General features: G+C 34.1%; 1 protein-coding gene and 1 long non-coding RNA gene across 4 annotated transcripts in view; one reads left to right on the top strand and one right to left on the bottom strand.

Annotated features, from left to right (window-relative positions):
• The window catches only part of SCRG1 (stimulator of chondrogenesis 1), a 22,249-nt gene extending 9,153 nt beyond the window's left edge, over positions 1–13,096 (top strand). Inside the window, exons 2-3 of the mRNA XM_049631339.1 lie at positions 10,141–10,396; positions 12,863–13,096. Of these exons, the coding sequence (XP_049487296.1) occupies positions 10,155–10,396; positions 12,863–12,917 (297 nt within the window). The 5' untranslated portion in view covers positions 10,141–10,154 and the 3' untranslated portion in view covers positions 12,918–13,096. The remainder of the gene's footprint in view (positions 1–10,140; positions 10,397–12,862) is intronic.
• LOC125923216 (uncharacterized) overlaps positions 1–13,230 on the bottom strand; it is a 35,990-nt gene that overhangs the window by 19,537 nt on the left and 3,223 nt on the right. For all 3 annotated transcript variants that reach the window (XR_007457951.1, XR_007457952.1, XR_007457953.1), the window contains exon 2: positions 12,684–12,745. This is a non-coding gene — a long non-coding RNA (uncharacterized LOC125923216). The remainder of the gene's footprint in view (positions 1–12,683; positions 12,746–13,230) is intronic.

Below are 13,230 nucleotides of genomic sequence, written 5' to 3'. Positions count from 1 at the left end.
ATATTAGCCCAAATATATCAATAATCACTTTGGATGTCAATGGTCTAAATGTACCAATTAAAAGACAGATCATCAGAGTGGATTAAAAAACATGACCCAATGTTAAATTTTGTATATAATGCCTTATAATTTAAAAGCATTTTTAAATTATTTTTTTCCATTGAGATAAGTGTACTCTTTAATCCACATTTTCTATTTCACCCATCTCTCCACCTACCTCCCTTCTTATAACTATCAGTTTGTTTACTGTAGTTGGGAGTCTGTTTCTTGGTTTCTCTCTCTCTTTTTTTCCTTTGCTCATTTGTTTTGTTTCTTAAATTCTACATATGAGTGAGATCATATGGGGTTTGTCTTTCTCTGACTGACTTATTTCACTTGACATTATTCTCTCTAGCTCTATTCATGTTGTTGAAGATGGCAAGATTTCATTCTTTTTTATGGCTGAATAATATCTCATTGTATATGTATATACATATTTACCATTTTTTGTGCTTTGTTATTTATACGTGAAAACTATACATTCAGGATAATTTTATTTTAATATTCCCCATTTTATGAACATTTCCTCAAGTTCATGAAATGTTTAGATTCAATTATTCTAAATTCAAATTGTTATCTTCCACTTCTCTGCGCTGAATTTTGGTTAAGAAAAATAAAATGATTGCTCATATCTATATCTTTTTTCCCATTTTAATTATTTATGTTTATACCTGTGCCATTCTAACATCTTTAAATATAATCCTCCTCTGGGTCAAATAATAAAAGGATCTCTGAAGGCAGCAATGATGTTTGAATAAAAGCATGACCAGATTATAATTGTTTTTATTTGTTTTAGTGATAAAATTCAAGTCATACTGAAAAATTCAGTAATATTTAAGAGGGAGGTTGGTTTTGTTTCATCTTTGCTTTTGATTAGTTGGTTGGTTGAACAAATAAATTAAAAATCATGTAGAAACTCTTGCTCTAAAGTAGGATTGATGGTATTACAAATTTAAAAATAGATTACCCAACAAAATTCTCATCATTCGTCATGCTGGTTGACTATTGTTGACTGATAGATTTTATGGATCATCCACATTAAAGGTTTGTTCTTAAGTACCTTTCCTATTGAATAGTAAATGCTATAGACTAAATTGTGTCCCCCTCCAAATTCGTATGTTGACGTTCTGACCTCCAATGTAACTGTATTTAGAGATAAGGTCTTTTAGGAGGTAATTAAGATTAAATGAGGTCATAAGGGCAGGGTCTTAATCTGATAGGACTGAAGAAAAGGAAGAAACACCAGACACTTCTTTCTCTCTCCACGTATGCACAGGAGAAAAGCAATGTGAGGACACGTTGAGAAAGAGGCCAGCTGGTAGCCAATGAGAGAGGACAAATCTGCTGGGATCTTTGACTTCCAGCTTCCAGAACAGTGAGAAATAAATTTCTGTTGTTTAAGCCAGAAACTGTGGCTTATCCAAAGCCATTTTGATATTATATCCAAACTGTGGTATCTTGTTGTGGTAGTTATTATAAGTTTTAGTAAAGAATTGAGAATGATGTTATAAAGAAGAAAAAAAAAAACATGACCCAACTGTATGTTTTCTATAAGATACCTACTTCAAGTATAAAGACACATAAAAGGGTGCCTGGCTGGCTCAGTTGGAGAAACATGTGACTCTTGGTCTTGGGGTAGTGAGTTCAAGTCCCATGTTGAGTGTAGAGATTACTCAAAATCTTAAAAAAATAAATAAAGACATATATAGATAAAAAGTAAATGGATGGAGAAAAATACACCATACTAACACTAACTGAAGAAAGCAGGAGCAGCTATATTTATTCGAGACAGAGTAGATACCAAAAGACGGTTATCAGGAATAAAGTAGGATATTACATAATGATAAAGGGGTGAATGCTCTGGTAAGACATAGCAATTCTTAATGGGTATGTGTTTAACAAAAGAGCATCAAACTTCACTAGGTAAAAACTGATAGGATTGTGAGGAAAAAGAGATGAATCTATTATTTATCATATATTTCAATATCCCACAGAAATGGACAGATCCAGCAGGCAGAAAATCAGTAAGGACACAACAGAACTCAACACCACCACCAATGGACTGAATATAATTGACATCTATAGACTACTTCACCCAATAATAGCAAAATAGACATTCTTCTCACAATCACATGGGACATTCACCAAGACAGAGATCATAAAACAGCCCAGAGATCTGGGCCATAAAACACAACTTAATAAATGGAAAAGAACACAAATTGTACAGTGTCTTCTCTCAGATCATAATGGAATTAAACTAAAAATCAGTAACAGAAAGAGAACCGGAAAATCCCAAAATAGGTGGAGATTAACATAATTCTAAATAACATATTGGTGTTAAAAAGAAATTGCAAGAGAAATTTTAGAATATTTTGAACTAAAAGAAAGAGAAAACAAGTGAAATAAGTCAGAGAAACATAAAATGCCATGACTTCACTTATATGTGGAATCTAACAAACAAAAACAAAAATAAAAACAAAAAAGAGAAACAAGATTCATAAATATAGAGAACTAGTGGTTGTCCAAGGAGAGGGGTTGGAGAATAGGCAAAATAGGTGGAAGAGATTAAGAGGTACCCATTCTCCAGTTATTTTTTTTTTAATTTATTTTTTTAACTTTCCACATTTTTTAAATTTTATTTTTAATTTTTTTTAAATTTACATCCAAATTAGTTAGCATATAGAGCAACAATGATTTCAGGAGTAGATTCCTTAGTGCCCCTTACCCATTTAGCCCATCCCCCCTTCCCAAAACCCCTCCAGTAACCCTTAGTTTGTTCTCCATATTTATGAGTCTCTTCTGTTTTGTCTCCCTCCCTGTTTTTATATTATTTTTGTTTCCTTCCTTGTGTTCATCTGTTTTGTCTCTCAAAGTCCTCATATGAGTGAATTCATATGATTTTTGTCTTTCTCTGACTAATTTCACTTAGCATAGTACCCTCCAGTTCCATCCACGTAGTTGCAAATGGCAAGATTTCATTCTTTTTGATTGCCAAGTAATACTCCATTGTGTGTGTGTGTATAAACATATATACATATATATATAATAAACATATATATATATACATATACATATATATACATATATATACATATATACATATATGTATATATATATCATCTTCTTTATCCATTCATCCATCGATGGACATTTGGGCTCTTTCCATACTTTGGCTATTGTTGATAGTGCTGCTATAAACATGGGGGTGCAGGTGTCCTTTCAAAACAGCACACCTGTATCCTGTGGATAAATGCCTAGTAGTGCAATTGCTGGATCGTAGGTTAGTTCTATTTTTAGTCTTTTGAGGAACTTCCATACTGTTTTCCAGAGTGGCTGCACCAGCTTGCATTCCCACCAACAATGCAAAAGAGATCCTCTTTCTCTGCATCCTCGCCAACACCTGTTGTTGCCTGAGTTGTTAATGTTAGCCATTCTGACAGGTGTAAGGTGGTATCTCATTTTGGCTTTGATTTGTATTTCCCTGATGATGAGTGATGTTGAGCATTTTCTCATGTGTCAGATGGCCATCTGGGTGTCTTCTTTGGAGAAGTGTCTATTCATGTCTTTTGCCCATTTCTTCACTGGATTATGTTTTTTGGGTATTGAGTTTGATAAGTTCTTTATAGTTTTGGATACTAACCCTTTATCTGATATGTCATTTGCAAATATCTTCTCCCATTCTGTTGGTTGCCTTTTAGTTTTGCTGTTTCCCTCGCTGTGCAGAAGCTTTTTATTTGGATGAGGTCCCAGTAGTTCATTTTTGCTTTTGTTTCCCTTGCCTCCCGAGATGTATTGAGTAAGAAGTTGCTGCGGCCAAGATCAAAGAGGTTTTTGCCTGCTTTCTCCTCAAGGATTTTGATGGCTTCATGTCTTACATTGAAGTTTTTCATCCATTTTGAGTTTATTTTTGTGTATGGTGTAAGAAAGTGGTCCAGGTTCATTCTTCTGCATGTCACTGTCCAGTTTTCCCAGCACCACTTGCTGAAGAGACTGTCTTTATTCCATTGGATATTCTTTCCTGCTTTGTCAAAGATTAGTTGGCCATACGTTTGTGGGTCCATTTCTGGGTTCTCTATTCTGTTCCATTGATCTGAGTGTCTGTTCTTGTGCCAGTATCATACTGTTTTGATGGTTACAGCTTTGTAGTATAGCTTGAAGTCTGGGATTGTGATGCCTCCTGCTTTGGTTTTCTTTTTCAAGATTGCTTTGGCTATTCAGGGTCTTTTCTGGTTCCATATAAATTTTAGGATTATTTGTTCTATCTCTGTGAACCCATTCTCAGTTATAAATTAAATAAGTCACAGGGATAAAAATTACAGTATAGGGAATATAGTCAACAATATGGTAATAACTTTGTATAATGACAGATGGTAACTACATTTTATCATGGTGAGCATTTCATAATGTACATAACTGCTGAAACACTATGTTATACACTTGAAACTAATATAATATATTGACTATACTTCAATAAAAAAATAAAAGGAGGAAATTAGGAGAAGTGGAAAAATTTAAACAATGACTTATGATATTTGATATCAAACAATTGGATGATATGAAGAAATTATTAAATATTTTTGGTGATAAAGAATATTGTGTTATGTTTTCAAAAAGTCCTTACCTTTAGTGAAATATACTGAAATATTTGTAGATAAGATGAGATGCCTAGAATTTGCTTCAAAGTACCCAAAACTGAGGGAGAAAAAAAGTGGAGGTATAGGTGGAAATAAGAGAGGTGAAGGGGTGACAATAATTGAAGTTAGCAGAGAAGTATATGGAGGTTCATTAAATTGTTTTCTCTACTTTTGTATATACTTGAAGTTTTTCACAATAAAAAGAAAATAAAAATCAATACTTTAATAACAAACAATTAGAGCAGAAATCAATGAAATTAAAAACAGGAAATCAATAGAGAAAATCAATGAAACCAAAAGTTGGTTCTTTAAAAAGATTTAAAAAATCAACAAGCCTCTAGCTAAGCAAACTAAGAAAAGAAAGAGTACACAAACTACTAACATCAGAAATGAAAGAAGGAACATCACTACAGATCCCATGGAAATTGAAAGGATAATAAAGCAATACTATGAACAACTCTATGCCCATAAATCTGTTAAGCTAGATGAGTGAACCAACTTCTTACAAGGCACAGTTTGCCAAAATTCACACAGATATAGACAATCTGAATAGATATATATCTATGAGAGAAATTAATAATAATTAATATCAATAATTATTTAATTATTAATTAATTAATAATTAGTAATTAATAATCTCTGCACACAGAAAGCACCAGACTCAAATGATTTCCCTGGAAAATTTTATGAAACATTTGAGGAAGAAATTATACCAATTCTCTACAATCTCTTTCAAAGGATAGAAGCAGAGGGAATATTTTCTAACTCATTCTATAATGCCAAGACCAGAAAAAGACATTACAGGAGAAGAAAGTAAGACCAATATTTCTCATGAACACGGATGCAAAAATTCTCAGCAAAATATTAGCAAATTGAATCCAAACAAGAATAAAAAGAATGATATGGTACAATCAAGTGATTGATGTATGCAAGGCTGGCTCAACATTTGAAAATCAATTAATGTAATCCATCATATCAGTTGGCTAAAAAAGAAAAATCACATTATCATATCAGTAGATGCAGAAAAATCATTTCAGGAAACCTAATACCCATTCATAATAAAATCTCTCAGTAAACGAGAAATAGAGGGGAACTTTCTCAATTTGAGAAAGACTATCTACAAAAAACCTACAGCTAGGGGCGCCTGGGTGGCGCAGTCGGTTAAGTGTCCGACTTCAGCCAGGTCACGATCTCGCGGTCCGTGAGTTCGAGCCCCGCGTCAGGCTCTGGGCTGATGGCTCGGAGCCTGGAGCCTGTTTCCGATTCTGTGTCTCCCTCTCTCTCTGCCCCTCCCCCGTTCATGCTCTGTCTCTCTCTGTCCCAAAAATAAATAAAAAACGTTGAAAAAAAAAATTTAACAAAAAACCTACAGCTAACATCCTTAATGGTGAGAAACTCAAATCTTTCCTAAGATCAGGAACAAAGCAAGAACATGCCCTCACCACTCTATCATACTGAAAGTCCTTGCTAATGTAATAAGGCAAGTAAAGGAAATAAAAGGTATATAAAGTAGGAAAGAAGACATAATACTATCTTTGCAGATGACATGATCATCTATGCAGAAAATCCAAAAGAATCAACAACAACAACAACAAAAAACTTACAGCACTTGTAAGTAATTAAAGCAAAGTTGTAGGATATAAAGTTAATATTGAAGCATCAATTGCTTTCCAACATACTAACAATGAATAAGTGGAATTTTAAACTAAACACACTAAACACAATACCATTTATATTAGTGCCCCCAAAATAAACTATTTAGGTATAAATCTAACAAAATATATACAAGATCTACACGAGAAAAACTATAAAACTCAGTTGAATAAAATCAAAGCATTAAATGGAGAGATATTCCATAATCATGGATAGAAAGATGCAATATAGTCAAGATGTTAATTCTTCCCATCTTGATCTACAGATTCAATGCAATCCCAATCAAAATCCCCAAAAGTTATTTTGTGGATACTGACAAAATGATTCTAAAGTTTATATGGAGAGGCAAAAGACCCAGAATAGTCAACACAATATTGAAGGAGAAGAACAAAGCTGGAGAACTGATGCTACTTGATTTTAAGATTTATTATAAAATTGCAGTAATCAGAACAGTGTGATACTGATAAAAAAAAATAGACAAATAGTTTAACGGAACAGAGTAGAGCTCAGAAAAGGAATCCCAAAAGTATAGTCAACAGATCTTTGACAAAGGAACAAAGGCAATACAATGGGCAAAGAGAGTGTCTTCCCAAATGGTGCTGGAACAACTGCACATCCACATGCAACAAAATGAATCTACAGACTCTACATCCTTCACAAAACTTAACTCAAAATGGATTACAGACCTAATAGGAAAATTCACATCTATAAACCTCCAAGAAGATTAACATAAGAAAAAAAACCTAGATGGCTCTGGATATGGTGATGTCTTTTTAGAGACAACATCAAAGATATGATCCACAAAAGAAATAATTAATAAATTAAACTATATATCAGTTAAAATTTCTCTGTGAAAGAAAATGTCAAGAGAATTAGACAACAAGCCACAGGCTAGGAGAGAATATTTGTAAAAGACACATCTGATAAAGGGCTGCTATCTAGCATGTACAAAAATTTATTAAAACTCAACAATAGGAAAACAACCAATGATTAAATAATAGGCCAAATGGGGTGCCTGGGTGGCTCAGTTGGTTGAGTGTCATACTTTTGATTTCAGCTCAGGTCATGATCGTGGCTCAGGTCATGATCCTAGGGTCACGGGAACAAGCCCCACATTGGGCTCTGTGCTGAGTGTGGAGCCTGCTTAAGATTCTCTCCCTCCCTCTCTCTCTCTCCTTCTGCCCCTCTCCCTTGCTTGTGTGCTCTCTCTCTCAAAAAAAAAAAAAAAAAAAAAGAAAAGGTCAAAGACCTTAACAGACACCTCACCAAAGAAGATATACAGATGGTAAATGTATGTATGAAAAGATGCTCCACATCATATGTCATCAAGGAAATACAAATTAAAACAACAATAAGATACCCCTACACACCTATTAGAATGTTCAAAATCCAGAACACTGACCACACCAAATACTGGTGAGGGTATGGAACAACAGGAATTCTCAAATGTTGCTGGTGGCTATGCAAAATGGTACAGTCACTTTGGAATACAGTTTAGCAGTTTCTTGTAAAACTAAACATATTCTTATCACATAACCTGCAATTGTGCACTTTGGTATTTATCCACAGGAGTTGAACTGGCCCATAGATATTTACAGCAGTTTTATTCATAATTGCCAAAAATTGGAAATAACCAATGTCCTTGAGTAGGTAAATGGATAAACTGTGGTACATCCAGACAATAGAATATCATTTAGTACTAAAAGAAATGAGCTGTCATGAAACGAAAAGACATAGAGGAAACTTAAATGCATTTTACTAAGTGAAAGAAGCCAATTTGTAAAGGCTACATATGGTATGATTGCAACTATATGACATTCTGGAAAAGGTAAAACTATAAAGACAATAAAAAACACCAATAGCTGCCATGGGTTAAGGAGGGAGAGATGTATACGTATATCACAGAAGACTTTTAGGGCTGTGAAAATACTCTGTATGATATTATAATGATAGAGAAATGTCATTATACATTTGTCCAAACCAAAGAATGTACAACACCAAGCATGAACCTTAAGTTAAAGTATGGATTTGGGGAGATTGTGATGTGCCAGGTAGGTTCATCATTGGTTTAAGAAAAAAAGTAACATTCTGGGGGCACCTGGATGGCTTAGTTGGTTAAGTGTACGACTTTGGCTCAGGTCATGATCTCACGGTTCGTGAGTTTGAGCCCTGCATGGGGCTCTGTGCTGACAGCTCAGAGCCTGGAGCCTGCTTCAGATTCCGTCTTCCTCACTTTCTCTGCCCTTCCCCAACTCATGCTTTGTCTGTCTCTCAAAAATAAATAAACATTTAAAAACAAATGAAAAAAAAAGTACCATTCTGGTGAGTGAAGTTGATATCTGGAAGACTATGCATGTGTGAGGGCAGGGAGTATATGGGAAATCTGTACCTTCCTTTCAATTTTATTATAAACCAAAAACTACTCTAAAATTGTCCTTCTGTAAAATCCATAATCTTACCTAAATTAATTCACCTTTGAGATGTATCTAACCATTGAAAACTTCATACAAAATTTCCTTTCAACAACATTGTTTTCCTTCAAAGTACGATATACATATATATCTTCCTCTCTTTTTTTAATGTTTGTGTATTTATTTTGAGAGAGAGTCAATTTATTTATTTTGAGAGAGAGTCTGTGCTGTCAGCACAGAACCCAACACAGGGCTCAATTCCCTGAGCCACGAGATCATGACCTGAGCCAAAATTAAGAGTTCAACGCTTAAATGACTGAGCCATCCAGGTGCCCCTCTTCCCCAATTTTTAATACTTCATGGTAGGAAAGATACTTTGGCATCAAGATTAAATCTGAATGGCTGTGGATTCTGATCTGATTCCTCCACTATTTTGCTAGTTTCCTTTACTACAATAGCCTCACCTTTTCATGTCTAACATGAAAGCCAGAGAAACCTGATTAAATAGATGAGGACTATTCCACAGTTGTATGCAAATACCGTATTTAAAGAATTATCTCCTGGAAGAGGAATTACACTTGTTTGGTATGACCCCAAGAACTCAAACTGGGACTGGTTTGGTAGGAGCTACAGAAAAATACTTTACAGTAAGGGAAATGTTAGAACTGCATCAGTGGAGTTTATGTTGACTTAGTCAATAATGAGCTCCCCAGCATGGTAGGTGTTCAAGAACAGGCTAAATGTTTATCAGGGGGAATTCAAGCCTCTGTTTTCAACCAAGGTGAAGATGAAGTAATCTATGTGGGATAAAACTTCACAATATTACTAAAAATTTGCAACAAAAATGAGCCCCAAAATAATTCTGCTGGATTTAAAAAACTTAATTGAGCAATAAATATATGTGTAGACTATCATTTGTCAATGTCAGAATAGATAGTTTTTTTATTCCTGCAGGCTGGAACCCAACTTCTTGGACAATGTTGTTAGAATATGCAAATCAAGAACCAGTAAACTCGATGATATTTGTCCTAGAAATTCACTTGAGTTTAACCACCTTAAAGAGCAGTTTTTCTCTGCTGAATGTACCAAAAACAAAAAATTACTTTGAATACTTAAAATTGTGGATTCTGGCTCTTACTATCACCTCTCCCAGTCCCCAGCATTTCATATTTAATGTTTCTTTGTGGAACCCAGGCATTTGATTTTAAACAATTATTCTATGGGATTTTTATTGTCAGTACTCATAAAATTACACTGAGAAACACAAAGAAAAGAGTAGAAAAGATCAACTACCAATCTTTCTATCCAAGTGTTTATGAGAATGCTACAGAACTTCATGTTCAGATGAATTCCATCTTTAAAAGAAACAAATACTGACACATTTTGCTTTTTTTCTATCTCAGGGCAAAGAGCCAAAATGAAATTGATAGTTCTTGCTGTCACTGTTGGCCTAACTTTGCTGCTAGGAGTCCAAGCCATGCCTGCAAATCGCCTCTCTTGCTACAGAAAGATACTCCAAGATCGCAACTGTCACAACCTTCCAGAGGGAGTAGCTGACCTGACAAAGATGGATGTAAATGTCCAGGATCATTTTTGGGATGGGAAGGGATGTGAGATGATCTGTTACTGCAACTTCAGCGAATTGCTCTGCTGCCCAAAGTAAGGAAATGTAATTGCAAAGTATATAGCTATGAAATGTATGCACAACAACTCTTTTTTTAAGACAAACTTTATAATGTGTTTGCTGAAATTAACCACCCTTCTTTAGTAAAATCCTAATTAAATCTCAGGTTTTTTCTTTTTTTTTTTTCTTTTTTTATTTTTAAAAAAAAATTTTTTTTCAACGTTTTTTATTTATTTTTGGGACAGAGAGAGACAGAGCATGAACGGGGGAGGGGCAGAGAGAGAGGGAGACGCAGAATCGGAAACAGGCTCCAGGCTCCGAGCCATCAGCCCAGACAGAGCCTGACACGGGGCTCGAACTCACAGACCGCGAGATCATGACCTGGCTGAAGTCGGACGCTTAACCGACTGCGCCACCCAGGCGCCCCTCAGGTTTTTTCTAGAATCATCACCATTGTATACGGAACTGAATGTTTTCATTTAAAAAAACAGAGTTTGGCAGATTTTAATAAAACTAAATGAAATCCAGAAAATAACACTCCAATACATTAAATTCTAAATTCCCTGACTTTACCACAAAAAAAAAAAAAAAAAAAAAAAAACCAGCAAACAAAAAAATAAAAATTTAAATTCCATAAAACAAAAAAAAAAAAAAAAAAAAAAAAAAAAAAATGCCAGCAGAGGTCAACTTCAAGGTTGATATCTTAAATCAATGTGAACTAATAAAAGGCTTTAGATAAAAGATCCTACTGAACAGGACCAATTAATTGGGCAGAAAAGTGGTAATGGTCAAAGAAAAAGTTTCTAGCTCTATATATAAGTTAACTAGAAATGAACTAAATAAAAACTAGCTACTGATTTGGAAAGTAGGCACATTTTAAGTATAATACAACGGTAGATAAATCAGTAACTTTTTTTGGTTCTTGTTCTTAAAATCGTCTTCCTCTGGGTTACTAAAGAGTCTCAAATCTATGATCTTGGCTATTTCATACTGAAATTAGCTCTTTCAAATTACTTACAACATAGGTCATCATATTTTCATTTTTCTAAAAAAAACCTGTGACATAGAAAGGGCAGATATAATCATCCTATCAAGAAAAGGTGCAGAGAGGTAAAATGACCAGCACTATCCCACACAACTGGTTAATACCAGTACTGACATTAAAATCCAGGTCTTCTGATTTGGACCAGATATTTTTTTTTTAACAAGGCAGTTGGTTCTTAATGTGCGGTTCCCAGAACAGCAGTTTCAATGTCACCTAGTTCTTGTTAAAAATGCATGTCTATCCTTGAGCCTTAGACCAGACCTACTGAATCAGGAATGCTGGAGATAAGGCATAGCAATTATGACTTACAATCACCTTAGTAGGTGATTCTGCTAAAAGTCTGAGAATCACTTGTACTAAATATCAAGAACTTGAGTTAACTGATGCATTAAAATGACTTAATTTTTCCCAGACTACACAAATGAAATGCCATTTAATATTGAAATACCATTTTTGCTTTTTTGTAATTGTAAGACTTGAAGCCAATTAACTGAAATGTATTTGTATTTATTTTATGATATAATTTTGTCATCATCTGTGTTAATGGATGAGAACAGAAGTCTGGACATACAAAAGTACTTTCTATCTGATTTTAGTTACCTTTTTCCCAGTCCCAACAGATTTACTTTGCTAAGTTTATTTCCTTTTTCCTTCCACTGTCAACACAAATTTTAATTTGCCATCCTGTTTTCTTTTCATTTTTATTGAAATATAATTGACATATAGCACTGTAGAAGTTTAAGGTGTACAGCATAATAACTTGATAGACATCTATTACATAATGATTATCATAATAAGTTTAGTTAACATCCATCACCTCAAGAAAAAATTTTTTCTCTTGTGATGAGAACTTTTAGGGTTTATTCTCTTAGCAACTTTCAAATATATGACACAGCACAGTAAACTATACTTATGTTGTAGTTTACAGACGAAGTATATTTCTAATGAGCCATTGTAATACAATTTTATATTATCCCATGCATTTTTATACTTTACCTTTTGTGACCTTTTCAACAACAGTAGGATTGAATAGTTTAACATTTGTCCTTTCCCTATAAAGCCTAGAAATTTGTTTTTTGACTTTTCTAAGAATTTTTTAACCTTATATTTCTTATCTGTAGATTTAAACTTCATGGCCCATCCCCACTCACATCAGAAAAATAGTATTTTTGGTATGATCATAAGGTTTTGAAATCATTTAATTTTTCCTTTTCTTTATAGGTAAAGGATAGCATAATATCAATGGCAAATGGGAGGAAAGTAGGAGAATTGATTACCTTCTTGGTCTTTGTTGCTTCTGTGGCAAGTCCTCCCACTCATTCACTTTGTAGTTTATTCCCTAAAAAGAATAGTTATATCTGAAATCCTGGAAATCATTGTCCATTTTTAATCCAGAAAAGATTAATAGATATCTCAGTTTTCAGCTGAATTTAACTTGTGTCCTATTCTCTTTCAGAGATATCTTCTTTGGACCAAAGATCTCTTTTGTGATTCCTTGCAACAATCACTGAGAATCTTCATGTATTCCAGAGAACATCATCTTTCATTTCCCACATACTGCACTATATCAACATAACTGCATTTCAAGTTTCTATCCAGTGCAATAAAGCACAGATTCTATACATTCTTACTTGTCTAAAACAGTAAACTTGAGTTAAATAAGTAGTAATAAAAAATAATTCAATTTGAATTTTCTCTGTGGAGATTGTTGGTACTGGTTAAAAATTTTGGTTAGAGTGGCACCTGGGTGGCTTAGTTGGTTAAGCATCTGACTCTTGATCTCATTTCAGGTCTAGTAATCTCAGGGTTGTAAGTTTGGGCTCT

The sequence above is a fragment of the Panthera uncia genome, chromosome B1, assembly GCF_023721935.1.
Source record: "Panthera uncia isolate 11264 chromosome B1, Puncia_PCG_1.0, whole genome shotgun sequence".
Lineage (NCBI taxonomy): Eukaryota > Metazoa > Chordata > Mammalia > Carnivora > Felidae > Panthera > Panthera uncia.
Note: the sequence above shows the minus strand (reverse complement) of the source record. Positions and strands in the feature narration are given on the sequence as shown.